The sequence below is a fragment of the Gymnodraco acuticeps genome, unplaced genomic scaffold (assembly GCF_902827175.1).
Source record: "Gymnodraco acuticeps unplaced genomic scaffold, fGymAcu1.1, whole genome shotgun sequence".
In the NCBI taxonomy this organism is placed as follows: domain Eukaryota; kingdom Metazoa; phylum Chordata; class Actinopteri; order Perciformes; family Bathydraconidae; genus Gymnodraco; species Gymnodraco acuticeps.
The window spans coordinates 3,964,774-3,984,846 of record NW_022990947.1 but is presented as its reverse complement, the minus strand read 5'-3'; the positions used below and the strand labels follow the sequence as shown (position 1 = coordinate 3,984,846).

Sequence of the window (20,073 nt, the reverse complement as noted above, 5' to 3'; positions counted from 1 at the left end):
CAATCAGAACTTAACATGTGTTGTGTTCAACAAAATACTCCCTATCTGCTTCTTCAAAATAAACTCATCCATGTTTTTCTTCAAATGTCATACCATCATTTTCAACATGGCAGCCTCACTCACTGGGTGTTTCTCAATGTCGAGGAAGGCTGCTCCAGAGCCACTATTTCAAGCATACTACGTCATCGAGTGCCGCCGAAGGACTGTTCCAATGTCCAGCATACTTGGAATTCTACCGAGCCCAGCGTACTTCGTAGCGAGACATTTTGAGGCCTTTTCAATATGCAACTTATACAAGTCTATTATGAAAACCTTTTTATTAATGTATTTGACAGGGACAATACATGTAGGCATTGTTATATTTGAAGGATGTGCAAAGGAGGCAGAGTATACAGGACTTCTAGCTGTTCTGCAGACTGTGTCCCTGGTTAGGCTGTTAAGACATTATGTGTTCTGCATATTTTAAAATAATAATTGTTTAGCATATTTATAGATTCAGAATGTTGATGAGGGAGAAGATGGATAATTATTTTATAAAAAGCTCCAACTTTTCAGTAAAACAGAACATTTCTATATTCTTAAAAACGTGTCTTTAAGGATCTGTGGGTCAAGCCGTAACACAGAGAAGCTCTGGCCTCTGAATCCCAAACCTCAGCTTTTACAGGCTGCCAAAACAATCTGCCAAAAAGCTAATTAGTATTACTTAATACTATCTTAAAACTAATTTGCTTTAAGTAATTAAAATTGCCAAAGGGAAATGCTTGTTGAGTTCCCTGAGCTCGCCTACAGTACCTTTTTTTTCTTTTCTCAATGAAGCGTTTTAGACCTTACTTATTGAGGTTAAACATTTATTAATTGAGGGTGTAGTAATACCATCTTCAGGCAGAACGCAGGGGAGGTGTTGTGACAAAGATGTTTATCTGGATTAAAACTCTGGACATTTTAGTTACACGTTGTTCTTTTTGTGCCACTTCTTTTAGGTTTGTCGACACAGTAGATACACTTTTACAACCTCTCTCATCCTTACTACTGTGTGTCTGTGTCCGTGTGTGTGAGACGGTTGATTAAAAGTGTTATTTATGAGGTTGAAGTGCTGAGTACAGGGATTCTCCACTGTACAACACGGAGAGCACTACTACCACTCACTTTCTGACCACACACACACACACACACACACACCACACACACACACACACACACACCACACACACACACACACACACACACACACACACACACACACACACACACACACACACACACACACACACACACACACACACACACACACACACACACACACACACACACACAGTATGCTGAGTCGAGGTACTTTCTCACCCACTAAATCCACACACACTTACATACACCCACTCTCTCTCTCTAACTCAAAGGTGAATTTTGTGCCGGCTTGTGCATTTCTCATTTCCTTTCCAATGCTGTTTTTATTAAAAGATAAATTGTAGACAGAGCTCAGTGGAACATAATAATTCAACTGTTGCTTAATTGCATCAGGGATTTAGTCATACTCTCTTGTCCAATTTGCTCTTACAATTCCCTGCAAAAGCCCTCAGCCTGCTGCTAATCTGCAAACCAAGCAAGTGCTGTTTTTCTTTCTTGAAAGACACCGGGTTGGGAATAATAGAATGGGGAGATGCGACATCACTCAAACTCTCCAACTCAATTCAATTTAGCATTTTATTTTTCTGTTTCACTCTCACCTCACAGTGTGTGTGTCTCTCTCCCTTTCAAATAGACAAACACAAACATACAACTCTTCAGTATATTCACTAGCAGGACATTTTATGTGACATAACATTTTTTATTAATTATTGTATCACGAGACAGACTGGTCCACGTTCAGAGAAAAATCATATCATTACCATCATGACTCACTGTGATCATTTCCACTACGCAACTGTATGACTGTACAAGCTCCACCGGTGGGTGTTTCTCTGTGTGTGAGTGTGTGTGACATCTAAATGTTTGCCTCATAAACATCAACAACCTGCTTGCAAAGACAGACATTAGCTGCATCAATCAGAATATCTATAGCTTTGAATTACCTTGTTTGTTTTGCAATACAGATGGAGCATTGAGGAACATTCTTCAGTATAGACGTAACATTTCAACATCTCTTCCATATAGAAACATTACAGTGTTTTACCGTCTGTTGTATTTTAACTTCTTACAATCCAAACATCCACAAAACATTCAAAACCCTCCTTTTTCTTCTACCTGCGGCGAAACCCTCTAAACACAGAGACAAATAGCACAGATCCAGAAATTGTGAAATCACAGTTGAATTTTTCTTTTTTTGCAGCAGTTAAGCAGTTTTTGTGGTATTACATTCTTCAGGGCGTAGTGTCTCCAGAAGCATCCGAGCACAAAGGTAATCTAAAAGATGACCTTTCCGATATTTCAGCTCTATTACTGTACTGTAGCTCAGACTGTGATGTGAGGGTGGGGACGGAGAAAGGGGATTAAATGTGATACGGATCATAACACTCTCAAAGTTGTGATGTGTATCTGTATGAGAAATCTGTGAGCTGAGTCACAGTTTAGCCCAAACTCAGCACGATACTTATGTTGTAGTGAGGCGAAAGTAAACATTAATATTGCTGATATACTTCTGTGAAACCCAGGCTTTAGTGAGCTGTGTAGAGAAGAAGGCAGAATTTTAAGTCATAAATAAAGCAATTGAGCGCTTCCATAAATCTTAGCTGCCATAATGCCAACCTCAGTCCTATTCGACCGGGTAGAGTCATTTATCATGAATTGGTGAACAGCGACAACAAATCAATTCTTGATTCCTCCCTTGAATCTCATTGCATTTGAACTAGGATCTGGCTGGAGTCTGAGCCAGGCCCTCGGACCCCTCCTGACTCACCCCGCCAACAATCACTCACAGACAGTCACACACAACCGTGAGAAAGAGCAAACAATCTTCATTCCGGGGGAGGTTGGATGTCATTTTGTTTATTTTTGAGTCCCACGTATCTCTCTGCCCTCCACTTCTAAGACATAAAAACAATACAATCTAAATACTGACACAGTCTTGGACACAGTAGTGAGCGACGCTTAATTCTTTTAGCAGCTTATTCACATTTGTACATGTATTTTTTGTTCATTCCTCTCACTGTTATTTCATATTACAAAAACAAAGAAAAAGTAGCACTTCTAGAGACCGAAGTTTAAGACTATCACGTACAGTGGGCTATAGGCAGCATAGAGGACGGGAGTCTATTACAGTAGGTCACTTGAAGAAGAGCCAGAGAGAGAAGTCTGTGATTGTCAGTCCCTCCTTTTCTGAGGTGTCCTTTCATACAGCAGTTGTTGTTTCTCTTCCTTTTTTTAATTCTGTCTCAATTTGACCAATTACTTTGATCAGAGGCACCATCTTCAGCCAGAGTTACATTTGTGCTGACTAGTCTGTATGGTAACAAACCTTCCTCTCACGCAGCCTCTTTCTATAACTGTCAAAAATATCACCACTGTCCAACTTGACACAGTTCATTATTAAAAAAAGAAAGGAAACCCAGCAGGTCGGTACACACACAGTGCAGCCAGCTGAGATGTTGCTTCCACGTCTTGTCTCTCTTGACATCGGAGGCATTGTTTGTTTCTCACACACCCTGCCTTCTGTTATTGCGCAGAGAAACTGTGTGTGTTTTTTTTTAGTGTGCTCGCTCAGTGCAAACTCCACTACGACTTTACAGCAGGGATGGATTTTGAGGACCTTGTTAGCTGACCTTGTCAACACTGCCCCTGGCACTCATGCTCCGACAGGTGACAATAATTTTGCAATGTGTCAAACTAAATCTACAAAAGTGGCAGACTGGGGGAATATCCATCCCTGCTGTAGTGTACGGTATACACGAGGACACAGATGTTTAGAGCCCGACATAAAAATACATAAACAATCAAGATTATCTTACACATTAGCTAAAACATAATTAATTAAACCAGTTCAGTTGGTTGTTGCAAAAGGCAACATTAGATATAGAAAGAAATGTACAAAATGCTTCTTAATTTATAAATAATACTATAAATCAATCAACAAGTTCACAAACATCAATACCATCAAGTGCTGTTGTTAATAAACAAATAAGACTTATAATTCCCGATTGATGTTTTACAGCAAATCCCAAAAGCTTTCAGTGAAACCGCAGTGATCATGACTTCTAAATATGTCCGCAAAGAGTCAAATATGCCAGTAAAATGCAAAAAGAAACAATAAATGTGTTTCCTTGCATGTATGTGGTTGCATGTTGTATACTGTACAGAATTACGAGTAAGCTCACTACTATTAGCAGGAGAACCACTTCACTCGCTTACAGTACTGTAAGCGAGTGAAGTGGTTCTCCATAATCGGGATGTGCGGTGCATTATTGAGTTCATTTTCACTGTAAGCTGTTGGTGGGCTGTGTGGTTGTGGCCAGCCCAATGTGATGGGAGCGTTGTGGCTTTACGAACATCTGCAGGCCACAGTAATGATGGATGATCACTTTCACTTTCTCCCTGAGGACATTCACACCTCCTCTCACTCCACTATCTTCTCTTCCTCCTTGATCTTTCTCATCATGACCCATTCATACCTTTTCCCTCCCATTGCCTTCTCCTTTCTACTCCATTGCTTCCGCTCTGAACTCTCTCCAATTCTTTCCCAGTATGCATTATTACCTCTCCTCCTCTTATTTCCCATCTCCACTCCTCCCCTCTTTCTCTTCCTTCCCTGTTTTCTTCTCTTTCACCTCTCCATCCCTTATTCTCAGCCATAAAACAATAAGTCTTGAATGTCTGTGAGGAGACTGTGCTAATGGAGCCCATTAGGCTGTAATGAAATATACATTACACCATTACAGTGGACGGGGCCTGGCTAAAGCACTGCACCGCTCAAATAATAAAACATGCACAATTCAATTTCCTTCTCGTCCCGTTTTGAGTGTCTTTCACTGTGTGTGTGTGTGTGTGTGTGTGTGTGTGTGTGTGTGTGTGTGTGTGTGTGTGTGTGTGTGTGTGTGTGTGTGTGTGTGTGTAGATGGAGGGATGATGGGATAAGGTATTGTGTGTGTGTGTGTGTGCCTCCCCTCTTGCACATATGTGGTTTTCAAGGATGTCTGAGTGCTGAGAGCCTTGATGATTTAATATGGGTTGACCAAATGAACCACACCTTCTACAGCGCCGCCGCCCACACTTCTGACCGAGATCTGCCCCCTCACAACCCGGCCTCCCTTAGCGCCCCCCACCCCCCCAACACCAAGACCTCACGATTATCGGGCAGCTGCGGACAAATGAATCAATTGACCTTCGACACGGGTGCTTGAAGCATCTGTCACTTTAGGGGAAAGGAAAAGGAGTTATCATGTTACCCTGTGCTGTGTTACAGTCCAATATGTAACAGAAAACAGTATGCAGAGATGAGTGCATATATCCTTATTATAATAAGACTGTTGCATGAGGTGGGTATTATAGATCAGTAGATTTTTTACATTTCACAATTACAACATAGTGGAACAGCACTGCCTTTTACACAACAGCAGTTTAGTTTAGCTTCAGTAGGCACTGTATTCCTAAATTATTATTTTTCTTCAGTGAAATTGTACAACCAGATATTCTCTTTTTTCATGTCATCGGGTAATTTTATCTGACAGGCAGAAAACCAGCTACTTTTCCGACTCATTTGTATATGTTACATTTAAATCTGCTGTACGTGTAGCACTGTGCTAATCATCAGCTGTGCAGTCATCTCCTCCGGCCATGTTGGATGAATGCTGACATTAATACTCATGAACAGTTCTGAGGGATAGACAGACGGGGTGAGAGGGGAAAACACAGTGTCTTCATGGCTCCACATCGCAAAGAGCCATTTCCTCCATCGTACAGTTTCATATTTACAAGAAATAGGATCGAAGCTTCCAGAAATCCCTCGTTGAATTTCCAGATGAACACACGAGTCCCGTTGTCCGACAGACAGCAAGGGAAGAGTCACAACATTTTAAATTCCTGTTAATCATCAGGTTTTCATCAATTTAGCCCCAGTCAGTTTAAAGCATTTGAAAAGAAGTATAAGAAGCTTTTTTTTCGTCCAAAGTTAAATTACTCTTAGCAAATGTCTCTCCGGAAAGGAAGATGGGAGGAAGAGATGCGAAAAGGAGAGGAAATTGGCAGGGAGGAAAGACGCGGTTCGGGATGAGTTAAGGAATTTTTTTGATTGCCTTTTTAAAGAGTTTGATAATAGCTTCACATCCTGTACAGCGGTACGTCACACGCGCAGTTGCACGAGCATCTTACACTTCATTTTATTCACAGGTTCGTCTGTGTCCACCCTAGCACGCACACACACACACACACACACACACACACACACACACACACACCACACACACACACACACACACACACACACACACACACACACACACACACACACACACACACACACACACACACACACACACACACACACACACACACACACACACACACACACACACACACATCCTCTCTCCTCCTGGGTTCAGCCAAGTATATCCAGGTATACAGGAGAAGCTTTGGCCAGATTGAGGAGCAGACAGTGGATTTCTTTGATGTTGAGTCTCATGTGCGGCTCTCTCTGCCAGCAGCCCAGCATCAGGTCGTACACTTCCTTCAGACAGGTCCTGGGGCGCTGCAGCACCCTGCCTTGGGTTATACACTCGATCACCTGCAGAGGAGCAGAGAAACACAGACATCAACTTTAACCTCGGTGGAATTCTTCTATTACAAAACAAGAAATGCATCAAATCAAATCCAATTAAATCAAGTTTTATTTATAGAGCACATTTAAAAATGATTTTTGGTCGAGCCAAAGTGCTGTACATGTAATAAAAACACTTTATTACAATAACAAGAAAAGACAATAATTTACAACAGAAATATAAAAAACAAAACACAGGGAAATGTCAGGTGTCGTAATCAGCTCTGACTAGAAGGCCGGAGAGAAGAAGTGTGTCTTCAGTGAGGATTTAAAAACAGGAACATCCTCAAAGATCTAAGCTGAGAGTGGTTACTCTTTGCACGTTGAAGATGATGGAGCATCAGCTTGGTGAGGTTGTTCCACCTCACTGCAGTGGCATACAGTGAAAATGTCACTGTGAATAAATTGACTGCAGTGACGAAGTTAGGCAACACTAGAGCAGTAAACCACACAAATCAAATCCAATTTCTCCACAGAAGAGTCAGGGAAAATGGTCTGTTTTAACACACTCCAAGACATGTGTATTATTTGAAACATCTACAGATTTAAGTTTTAACTCTACTGCAGGATGAGGATTTGTAGATCCTGGAGTGGAGATACTATATAGGGGAGAGCTCTGGTACAAAGAGTGTGTACATATCATTCTGTGGTTAGTAAAATATCTATACTGTACTATAATTAAGCGTTTAATCATTGCCTCAAACCTTAAATAAACTTTGTTGCGTGTGTGGAATGAATACCAATTTATGGATATTACTGCAAGCTCAAAAAAACCATCTTATTATCTTAAATAATTGTAATACCTGGAGATTATCATATAAGATCTCTACATTATTAAGAATTCAGATTGGTATCCTAATTTCCCAAATCCTACATTTTGTGATTGTTATCAGCTAGTGAGAGAAAATCCATAATTAATATCTCATTTTGAAAAAAAATCTATATCCTACTTAAGATATCTGATCAGATTTGGGTCAGGAGGTGAGTGAACTGCAATTTGAGGGAGATGTAATAGATGTTAACGGGAAAAGAAGAGACCGTGAAAGGGGGCTTAAGGTTAATTGTGCATGTAACCAGAGTGAATCAGGAGAAAAGAAGATGCTGACATGGTCAAAAAGCTGTAACCAGAGTTGAGGAGACCACAGGGTCGAGGTGAAGGGTTGAAGGGCTTCTACACAGCTTTGTTTCCGGAAACCGGGTTGAGACCCTGAGCATTTTAAAGGGCTGATTTGTAACAGTTATAAATAATTCAGATTAAAACAGCCCATTGAATACTTCTCTATTTATTAAAATGTTAACTTGTTAAATGTTTGCTATTCCAATCAAAATGACTCTTCTTCCTGTACACATTTTCCAAGGACATTTTTAGTTATTTGTTTATTAGACAGCCTAACCCTTTTAATATTAACTTTTTTTATAGTTGTGAAACTAGGTAAAAATAATCACTGTCTGGTAGTATCTATGAGCTTGTTCCAGCTCTTATATGATGTTTAAAGCAAGTGAACTATTCCATCTTCTATGAATCCATGTATGGTCGCCACACTCACACTACAATTAAAATACTCTAGATATAGTAGGAAATGTACACTTCTTACTATTTTAGTTTGTACATTTACAAAAGAAAAGCCTGAGCGATATGCAGTACAAGGCATGTACATAATTGACTAAAATTACACAATTATGAAAGGGTTTGAATCCTGAACCATTAGAAAAGGGTATTTTCTTTTATCAGTGTGAAATCTGTGGATCCATGACAACAAATATTATACATTTTGCAATCCCTTTAGAAAAAAGGGTTGGAAAAAAGTATCCTCAAACTGAAGACACACCTGCCATACACCAACCGAACAACAAAAGCACCTTTACTCTCACTACACTGTGAGCCAAGGAAAGTTTTTAGTGCAGTAGCTTGCTCCAGCCCGCCAGCTTTGTGTTGTTCCTCACAATGTATTCAAGACACAATGAAATGATTTGCTTCAGCTTTATATAATGAGATGGGTAAGGCCAAAAGATTCACTACGGTGTGAGGAACTTGAACACAAAACTGATCAAATATTTAGACTTGTTTTTAACTCAAGGTCTGTTTCCTCATAGCTAGGGGCAGCAACATCTTGTTCACCATCACTTATTAAGGTGAAGGGGTCTCTGAGATAACATTTACGTAAAGTTATGTTGCTTGGTACTTTGATTCAGATAACACATTACACCACTGTGACGTAAAATAACATGTACCTCATTATTGGAGAGCTGGTACCAGGGCTGTTTTCCATACGTGAAGATCTCCCAGAGAACCACTCCCAAACTCCACACATCACTCTCCGTGGTGAACTTTCTGTACATGATGCTTTCAGGGGGCATCCAACGAATCGGCAGCATGGTGTGACCTCCGACCTTTGAACACAACAAATGCGCACGCACACGCACGCACACACACACACACACACACACACACACAAACAGAGAAAGAGAGAATAAAGTCAGTACAGAATGCAGCAAACTAAGAAACATTTAAGATTTGGCAAGCTTTTTTCTATTCACTTTTTTATTATTTTCTCAACTATTCTGCTACATCATGCATTTTGAATGCATGGCCACACAGCTTTTTCATATTTCTCACAGGGTTCACTTAGGAATTTCAATACATTTTAAAGTAGCACTGCAAACATTTCACTCTTCACAACTGCACCCTGAGGCAGAGAGCGAGGTTTGATGGTATGGCCCAGCAGATTGCATCATCTCCGTGACTGCAGCACACCTCCTTCCTGATCGGTTCCCCCAGACAAAGAGTTTATTCTCCTTTTAGCTGACCAGAAACACACTAATCATCAACTGATTAACAAAAGGTGGTTAAAGTGGTTAGATAGTCAATTGCTTGCTATACAATGCGTAAGCCAGTTGGGGACAGGCAGACATTCTTTGCAATCGCAATAATGAGTAAGACATGAGTGAGTCTGTGAGTTTCAGCAATTGTCATAAGCATAAATCTAACAGCTAGAGACATTTGTTAATGTCATTCAACTCTAATCTGAACTGAGGCTTTGCCACTGTTTGAACTTTTAACCCTAACCTGCCCAAAGTTAAAGTGCATAAAACCTGACCCTGGGTCCTCCATATATTGTGCCTCACTTCTCCTCCGAACATGAATCTGCAGACCCATCTGCACTCCATTGCTCCACACAGATAGCCCATCCATTATTCTGAGGTTTATGCCTGTTATTAATGGCCTGGTACCCACACTTGGCCTGTTTCTTTGTTAGTCAGTGGGTTATTTAATGGAGTGATAAAATGTGCACGGTCACATAGATGGCCATCAGGTTCACTGGTACGTCTGGGAAAACATATCTGCCTCCATCTCTGCAGCTCTTACTCTCCATCACCCGGTGCTCGCTTCTCTCCCTGTACTGCCGTGTCTTGCTGCTGCTTTTTTCTGTTTCTTATTTGCATTTCACTTTCTGTCTCTCCATTGTGCTTTATTGCCAGGGCATAATGAAGCACAGCGTTGCCAAACCAGTACAGGGATTACGATGTAAGAATAATGACACAGACTACAATAAAAATACAAACGACTTTACAATATTCTAAATTTACTTTAGCAAACTATACAACACTGTTTATAATACAACATGCACATTTTCCTCTTCCTAGAATACCCTTAGTCAGATTTATGATATGACTAAGTTCTCGAATACAAATATAATATCTGTCTAACTCACATTTTTCTGTTCCCAAAATGTTGTCGTTATTTTACTAGCTTTGATTGTCTTACTTAATTGTGCAACCTGATTTTGTAATTCACTTGTTTGAAAGTACCAATAGCTGTAACTGAGATTTAATTATCATTTTGCTTTATCACTGACAGGTGTAGTTTAAATGTGCGACAGTTATAACCTTTTACTCACACTTCTTTTTGTTTTATGTTGGGAGTTTTTGAGGGCGCCGTAAAGACCATTTATTAAAACTCTGATTTCACATAAAATGACAAACATTAAATGTAGTGCACTAAATATGTCGCACACAGTGATTGTTTATTCTACTTGATAGATTTCTGACATTATTTATTAACTAATGTATGTATGTAATGTGTCTGAACCTTCTCACATACATTTGTCTTTTTGTTTTATTCATCGTGGCTGATCATTTTCCCTGATGCTTTGAAATATTAATACTGGGCTCTTGAACCGCAGGAGTATATTTCCTTTGTGTTTCTGAACTGTGTGTGTTTGTGTGTATTTGTGTGGGGCAGTCTTTAAACTCTAACGAGACTGGATTGAAAGAGAAAACAGAGGTATAAAAACAATGCAGAAGCAGGAAAGGGAAAGCCTCACATTTCTTCTCATTGCGATTAAATATGAAGAAAATCCCTTTCATAGACTATCACTGAAATATAGACGGAGCATCGCTCTGTCATCAGCTCTTTCATTTCCTCTCAGCTGTTAGTAGCTTTGTCGTCAGTCTTTGTTTCCTTTCCTCTCTCCCTCGTTCTCACCTTCCTCTCCGTCTCTAAGCCCGCCTGTCTGTCTCTCTCCCGCTCTGTCTTATAAATATGCATCAATCCAGCTTTAGACCTGCCTGAGTGTTCCAGGAAAGCCTCAAAAAAAGAGGATAAATAAAGCAGAGGAGGGCTGCAGGCACTCTGTAGTGACCTCCTGGAGGCTGTGGTATCCATGGCAACTGGGCCAGTTAAAAAAGAAAGCATTATGGGATGTAGTGTGGGAGGAGCTTACTAACTCCGCCCACCCGTTGTTACACAGGAACCTACCTTAATTGCCCTCCGTGTTGCTATGGAAACAAAAACTCTTTCCAAGAACTCGTGTGTATGTGTATGTGTGTGTGTGTGTATGTGTGTGTTTCATTTGAGTTTTCTGGAAAAAGAGCTTGTTCCGCTGGAAACGGAAACGGTAAATTGGTTGACATATTGTATTGCACAACTAATCTAGTTTCAATGGCCAAGATCAAAAGTGATTCTAGTCTAGTCTTAAAAAGCACATTAATGACAGACAAACCACAACGCTGACAAATGTGCAAAAAAGGGGATGACATCATTACAGGCGATCTATAATTACAGATGAATCTAGGTTTTGGAATAGGATATTGTAACGTTTTAGATCCATATAACAACTTTAATTGTCAAATAAAAAGAATAACTTGCTCAAAAATGTTGTTTTTAACAATTGTATGGCAACAAAATGTTAATTTTGTAAACATTGATTTTATGAGGCTTATAGGGCTACCAAATAAGCTGGTTGTGTATCACTGTTGCTACATTTGAACCATCTTTTATGCTTTAATGCAAGTGAAAGCAGGTCATATATGGGATTTTTAAATTATTATAGATAAATGGTCCATAATAATGATGATAATAATAACAATTATAGAGAAAATTACATCAAAAATGAAAATAACATTCACGACAAAGAGACATTAACTTCTCCACTGCTTCCAGGTGCTCCATTAAGATGCTGTTTGTAGTGCATGGGGCCCAGACAGGTTGGAAAGAAATGCACACCATCTAAATGACTCTGCAGAGATTGTTTAGCTCTGCTTTGTTGCCAGTGTTTTTCTACAGTGTGTATCAGCAGCGTAAAACAGTCAAACTGAACATTAAACCCAGGGAGCCATTGCATTTTCTTTCATCCTACACATTTGGGCATGAAATCAGTTTAGGGGAGGAAAGGAATAAATCCCTCCTAAACCCCTAAACCCAACACACACACACACACACACACACACACACACACACACACACACACACACACACACACACGCCTCAAATTCCTCTATGACTCATCTTTGCTCCTCGTTCTGACGCAAGAGCATGACTGGTTCTCTGAACTAACACACACGCACACATGCACGCACACGCACACGCACACACACACACACACACACACACACACACACACACACACACACACACACACACACACACACACACACACACACACACACACACACACAGTTTTATCAGTGTGTTTCACCTCCCACTATGCTGTAACTCTCTACTGCTCTACTGTTTCCTCCATGTCTGTACCGTTCTGTCCTTTTTTTGACATTTCCTGTTGTTTTTCTGTGTCTGTTATCCTGCTCTGCTGTATTGTGTTGTTATTGACTATCCTGTGCGCTTCCTCACCCGCAGACCTCTCCTCTCCCTCCTCAGCATGTGTGTAGCTTTATACTGTAGCTCTATTACCGCCTTTTCTCCTTCTTGTGTATATATTGGTCTTTTGTTTTCTCCCTGCCTGGCCTCTCACCCTCTTCCCTCCATCCCTCCTTATTTTCCAGCTCTTTCTTTTCTTTCATCTCTCCGACTCCCTCCCTCCTGCCTCCGTCTCCCACACTTCCATCCCTCCCTTTCTCCCCCTTCTCTCTCTAGTACTGCCTCAGCATACTAAACACAAGTTCTCTGATTACTTTTCTTCCTGAGAAACGATGGATACAACTCCGAGGCTCGCCACCGCTGCCTTCGCTCGTTACCATGACTACAGCCTCGGCGCTAAGCTTTATTGAGGAGGGTTCAAATGAAGGGGGGAGGGGGGTTGATGTGTGGCGTCATACTGAGAAAGAACCAAATACAAAAGAAAACCAAAGAGAAAGACCCTAATCTATTTTTCTACATCTTTAAGTTGATGCAATGCACAACATATGCAAGTAGGAATATATACTATACGTCTCTTTCTAATCATAACAAATAGGAAACACATGTGTATTATACAATTATAATATATTATGATAGGCTTTGTTTTATGTCAGAATATTGTTTAGCAATCTGGATATAATGTCTTTGCTAATTAAATAATTATATCAGTTTTAAGATGATGCTTAGTTTCATTTAGGTAACATTTAGGAAAATTGTGCGGTTTTCATTTTTTTCTTAAAAGAGATTTTGGGGTGCTAATTTCACTGTCACAAATTAAAATTGAAGAGAATAAGCTACAAACATTGGTATTGTTGGTGACAATCTTAAGAGATATCTCCACCTTCAAAAAACACAACATATTATCAATGTCTTTGGGGAGTTTCTGAGTTTTTATCTTTATTACCCTTTTTAATATTATTACATGTTTTATTAGAGTAGTATATTTGAATGTATTGGTGCTTTTCTTGTTGGCAAGTCTCCGGTGAAAAGCTGATTCCTACAATTAAAATGAACACCTGCTTGATTAAGAAAGATTAATACATTTATTTGAACAACTTTCAACATTTTGTGTAAATAAGCTTTCAGTATAATAAATACAAACAGTGGTTTTCAACGCTAACATCCCTTATTCTACACACAGTATGAGCTAACAAAGCATGCTACTGTACATACCCGCCCTCCCCTCCTATGTAATTACATACAGTTACATCACTGTTATCTGCATGTTTACTTTAACTACCCTCCACAGAAAGCTTCTTACTCTAACTCCAACATGCCCATGCAGGGGAGGAGCAGAGAGGGACCCATGCAACAGGGAAAAGGGAGAGGCTAAGAAAAGGGCCAGAAAAGATATCGACACATACACCTACCCTGTAGTAGTCCGTACTGTAGACATCTCTGGACATGCCAAAGTCTCCAATCTTTACCAGCAGGTTCTCTCCCACCAAACAATTCCTGATGGATAACAAACACATAATAAACAGTTTAAATAATGATCTTTTATATTACTTAGGTCACACTGCAGGGTTTTAAACTTCTACAATATATAAGTAGATCCGACACAAGTTAAAAAGTAATTATCAAAGTCAATAATGTTCAATAGTAACAGTATATCTTTGATTTGAAGAGTTTTACATGTGTTTGTCATGGTATGGTTTCATTACATAAGCCTTATTCAATCATTCTCTGAAAGTGGAAATACAAAGATGCAAGGATGATTGCATCTTTAATATCCTTTACTATCGATCAATCCTGCCTACTAGCTGGTTGGCCTTACTGGATTATGCATTTATATTAATGTATATGACATTTATGTCCAAAAGACTACATTTGTCAAAGTATTTCTATATCATTACATTTGCAAACATTTTCAAAATGTGTTTTTTAACTTTCTCAACATTGAGTATTCCTTTAAATGTTATGTTAAGTGTCTAAATACATTACCATGTACAGTATACAGGCCCATTCATTAAGTCAATTTGAATAATCACAGTATGTATAGCAAGTGTAGAAACAGTGTGATAAACCTGGTGGCCAAGTCACGGTGCACAAAGTGTTGTGATGCCAGGTAGACCATGCCGGATGCGATCTGCTGTGCGATGTGTAACATCTGGGACTGCGTCAGCTCCACAGGTCTGGTGTTCTGGCCCTCGGACATCAGAACTGCATCCGGACCGTGAGCCCTGCAAAGGTGACATTTTTTCAAGTTAGCTTTGTTATTGTTTGTTGGAGTCATTTTGGTTTTCTGCGCAGTTTTGTACATAAAATACTACATCAACCCTTCTATGAGAGTGTTCAGAAAATGAAGCAGATTTTCTTTGAACTAGTAAAAGAAACGTCTACTTTACAATCTTTGTCTATTGATGCCTCTGTTTTCATGACAGCAGTTCAGTCTGGAACATTATTGTCATAGATTTAACTATGTACTCCAATAAAGACAATTATATTTCGCAGATGGCTCCACTCTTGAGATATGTCCCTGGATTAGTTTGCAGCACACTAAGCCGAAAAAGGGAGTGCAATGCAGAGAACCCCCCTTTAGTATACAAGAGTGGGTCTACAGCAAGACACTGAATACAATTACTAGAGTCAAGAGAAGGAGGCGTGTGGCGCAGTGGATAGAGCGTGGTGTTCGGACCAGGGGAGCACAGGTTCAAACCCCACTGCAGTCAGCATGTCGTTGTGTCCCTGGACGAGACACTTCACCCCAAATTGCTCCTGTGGGTATTGCCCACAGTATTGAGTATGTGAGTCGCTTTGGATAAAAGCATCTAACAAGTAACATGTAAAAAAAGAGAAAAGAGAAGAGAGAAATACTGCACCCTATGAACTTCTAGGCACCAAAACAGTGTTACTTATAAACTTAATTAGTAAGTGACAGTGTGCAGGACTTCTCTATTTTGACTTTGGTCAATACTCATTTGCACCTGCCTACAAGACAGCGTAAAGATTGAGTGCACATCCACCTTTACCATTATGTTTTAGTCTCTAAACTAAATAGGCGGTGGAGTCAAAGCTTGCAGTGACGAGGTTGGTGTGACACTGATAATAAACAATGATCAGCTTCTAGTACAGCCGACTATGACCTCCTGACCTACATGAACTAATGCTAATTGCTGATATCTAGATGACTGATGTAATGAAGAAAGGAGCCATACCTGAGGAACTTGTTGAGGTCACCATGTTTCATGTACTCAAACACCATGATGAGGGGGTCGCTCTCCACGCAGACTCCGTAGAAAGTGACAATGTGTTCATGCTGAAGGTTTGTCAGTAACTCAGCCTCACGGTGGAAATCCTTCCTGGCATTTTCACTGGCCTCTTTAAGTGTCTGTGGACACACAGAAGTGACATTCAATACACGGACAAATGTAAAACTCACATGTTATGCCACTTAAACCATTGCCAATTAGTCATTTTCACAGTGCACCCAACCTGCTCCAATTTATGTAGCTGATCTCCATTAGGAAATAAAGAAATGACTCTCTTGCCTTGTAAAAGTGAGTTACAGCAAATCAGGCACACACTGTGAAATTACTGGCACCAAGCAAGGACTGATACAAAGGCAGCGCACAAACTAAATGTATATGTATGCAAGCCATTACATAGCACAACACTGTTTACATTAATTGTATTCCCTGGTTCCCTTTCAAACGAATCTCTTTCTCCCTTCCATGAATCAGGAAATCTGTCAGGGAGCAAGCATCTGTGACAGAGACAGAAAACGAGTGTGTGTGAAAGAGAGTTGCAGGAAATGAAAGTGATACGGGGTCTGTATTCATTTCATATCAAAAGAAGAAAAATATAGAAAATGTCTATTGTCCTACATGAATAATTGATTGTCTTCCTACAGTATATGACATGGATATACGTTCACCTTCCACCTTCTGTGTGTGCATTTGTGTTTTTGTGTGTTTATCTGTGTACATGTGTGTGTTTGTCTGCGTACTAACATCACAGAGTAGCTTCGATTACAAATATATGTTTAAAGGACGAAGAGCAGTCACTAAGAAAGCTCTAGAAGAAGGAAACGACCCACGACCTTTGAGCAGAAATGCTGAGATACCAGAAAATGATCGTGTATCATGGTGAAACAAAGGCTTGGTCCTCTACATTACAGGCTGTAATGTAATATTACATGATGATTATATGGAGGATTAGTACAGTATGGATAGCCTACTGTATGGAAGCATATGCTCCAATCTCAGTTTGAAAGGTGATATTAGACATGTTTGGGAAGCTGGTTGTTTTCTCCCATTACTTCTCACATGAACGCCTGTCTAAGTTAGACCTTTCTGTTTATGTGACTATTAATTGTTTGCTTTCTTAAAAAGCAAATAGTTGATTAAAAATGTATGTTTGTCAGGTTTTAAGATAATCCTTTGATTAGCATTTTATATGTATTATTTAAAGAGATATATACTGTATGTAAACAAGTAATTAAGAAAGCTCTTTGTACAGAAGATGTCAACTTATCAATTGGAATCTTCTTGATCAATTCAAAGAATTGAAAAAGCTTAAAAGACAAAGCCAGGGTATTTTAACTAATGCCTTTACAAATGTTAACCCTCTAAAAGAAGTAAATTACTTCAGTTGATCTAAAATGCTGTACATGATCCACATCTGACATATAGTCTAAGCAACTCATACTGCACATGCATAATATATTTTTGTTTCCTGGCACAAAGAAATGTTTGAAAAAAGGAAAAATGTCTTTCCTGGCAATCACAGGTTATCAATCAGCTAACTTAACTGTTAAGTGTATCAAATGACCACCATAACAACAATTTATCAAACAATATTCAAGTTTATTTCAGAGACTTTCTTTGAGCCAGAAAACATCTAACTGTGAACTATCACGCTCTGAGTCTCTGAGCTCCATGCTGCGTATATTCCCAGGCTTAAAGCCATAATACTGCACTGTTAGTCATCCAGTGTGCGCACACTCAGGTCCCCCGGACAAATAAGAAGCAATCAACAACCACGAGCCCGGGAATGTAGTACATGTGAAGGCAACATTATTGACAGTGTTAGGTGCTTATGATTGATGGCATGCAAGCGTGTATAGGTGCGTGAATATATCTACACTGAACAAAAATATAAATGCAACACTTTTGTTTTTGCTCCCATTTTTCATGAGATGAACTCAAAGATCTAAAACATTTTCTATATACACAAAATAACCATTTATCTCAAATATTGTTCACAAATCTGAAAAAATCTGTGATAGTGAGCACTTCTCCTTTGCCGAGATAATCTGAAACGTGCAGTTTTGCTTAATTGGGGGGGGTCTGGGGGGGTCCGAAAACCAGTCAGTATCTGGTGTGACCACCATTTGCCTCATGCAGTGCAACACATCTCCTTCGCATAGAGTTGATCAGGTTGTTGATTGTGGCCTGTGGAATGTTGGTCCACTCCTCTTCAATGGCTGTGCGAAGTTGCTGGATATTAGCAGGAACTGGAACACGCTGTCGTATACGCCGATCCAGAGCATCCCAAACATGCTCAATGGGTGACATGTCCGGTGAGTATGCTGGCCATGCAAGAACTGGGATGTTTTCAGCCTCCAGGAATTGTGTACAGATCCTTGCAACATGGGGACGTGCATTATCATGCTGCAACATGAGGTGATGGTCGTGGATGAATGGCACAACAATGGGCCTCAGGATCTTGTCACGGCATCTCTGTGCATTCACAATGCCATCAATAAAATGCACCTGTTTTCGTCGTCCATAACATACGCCTGCCCATACCATAACCCCACCACCACCATGGGCCACTCGATTCACAACATTGACATCAGAAAACCGCTCACCCACACGACGCCACACACGCTGTCTGCCATCTGCCCTGAACAGTGAAAACCGGGATTCATCCGTGAAGAGAACACCTCTCCAACGTGCCAGACGCCATCGAATGTGAGCATTTGCCCACTCAAGTCGGTGACGACGACGAACCGGAGTCAGGTCGAGACCCCGATGAGGACGACGAGCATGCAGATGAGCTTACCTGAGACGGTTTCTGACAGTTTGTGCAGAAATTCTTTGGTTATGCAAACCGATTGTTGCAGCAGCTGTCCGAGTGGCTGGTCTCAGACGATCTTGGAGGTGAACATGCTGGATGTGGAGGTCCTGGGCTGGTGTGGTTACACGTGGTCTGCGGTTGTGAGGCCGATTGGATGTACTGCCAAATTCTCTGAAACGCCTTTGGAGACGGCTTATGGTAGAGAAATGAACATTCAATTCACAGGCAACAGCTCTGGTGGACATTCCTGCTGTCAGCATGCCAATTGTACGCTCCCTCAAAACTTGCGACATCTGTGGCATTGTGCTGTGTGATAAAACTGAACATTTTAGAGTGGCTTTTTATTGTGGCCAGCCTAAGGCACACCTGTGCAATAATCATGCTGTCTAATCAGCATCTTGATATGCCACACCTGTGAGGTGGGATGGATTATCTCGGCAAAGAAGAAGTGCTCACTATCACAGATTTTTTCAGATTTGTGAACAATATTTGAGAGAAATGGTTATTTTGTGTATATAGAAAATGTTTTAGATCTTTGAGTTCATCTCATGAAAAATGGGAGCAAAAACAAAAGTGTTGCATTTATATTTTTGTTCAGTGTATGCATCTGCACGTGTTAGTGTGCCTGTGATCGATGGCACATCAGCGAATGAAATAGTTACAGTGAAACTGGCTTCTGTATTATAGCTGACAAGCTGATTGATAGCCGACTCTAAAACCAGGACCATTAGGGTCTATTTGTGATTGCAGGTTATTTAATGTGGTGTACATGTTTCTGTGATATTATGCATGAAAGAGTGCATCATAAGTACCGTATGTACATGTTAACAATGTTGTTATGAGAGGAGTGAGAATATTCACAGGGAACATACACTCTAAACTTAAAAATGGCTGTTCTTGCTATAATGTTGAATAGCCAGACATGCTATCTCTATGCCTACGGTGCAGAAACAGGCAGTTAGGATGAACAAATTCACTGACAAACCTTTATGTACATCATGTAACAACAACTGCACTAACTATTACAATTAAATGGAATCTAAATGATATTAATTTAATTAATTGATTGAAGAATATGTTGCCAAAATGAAGGTATCAGAGTGAAACACCACAATGATTGGTTTTAACTGTCCAAGGTTTGAGAAAATCTGCCTCTGAGATTTTTTGTTTCCAA

At 40.1% G+C, this 20,073-nt stretch overlaps 1 protein-coding gene across 3 annotated transcripts in view; it reads right to left on the bottom strand.

The window, feature by feature from the left end:
* Nucleotides 1-1,801: 1,801 nt before the first annotated feature.
* ntrk2a (neurotrophic tyrosine kinase, receptor, type 2a) overlaps nt 1,802-20,073 on the bottom strand; it is a 96,933-nt gene continuing 78,661 nt past the window's right edge. For 2 of the 3 annotated variants that reach the window (XM_034234976.1, XM_034234975.1), the window contains exons 16-20: nt 16,034-16,206; nt 14,903-15,058; nt 14,246-14,330; nt 8,972-9,130; nt 1,802-6,706 (exon numbers count right to left, since the gene is read on the bottom strand). In XM_034234976.1, coding sequence (XP_034090867.1) covers nt 6,521-6,706; nt 8,972-9,130; nt 14,246-14,330; nt 14,903-15,058; nt 16,034-16,206 — 759 coding nt within the window. In that variant the 3' untranslated portion in view covers nt 1,802-6,520. Of the gene's footprint in view, nt 6,707-8,971; nt 9,131-14,239; nt 14,331-14,902; nt 15,059-16,033; nt 16,207-20,073 lie in introns of all 3 variants that reach the window. The other variant, XM_034234973.1, reaches the window with a different exon arrangement.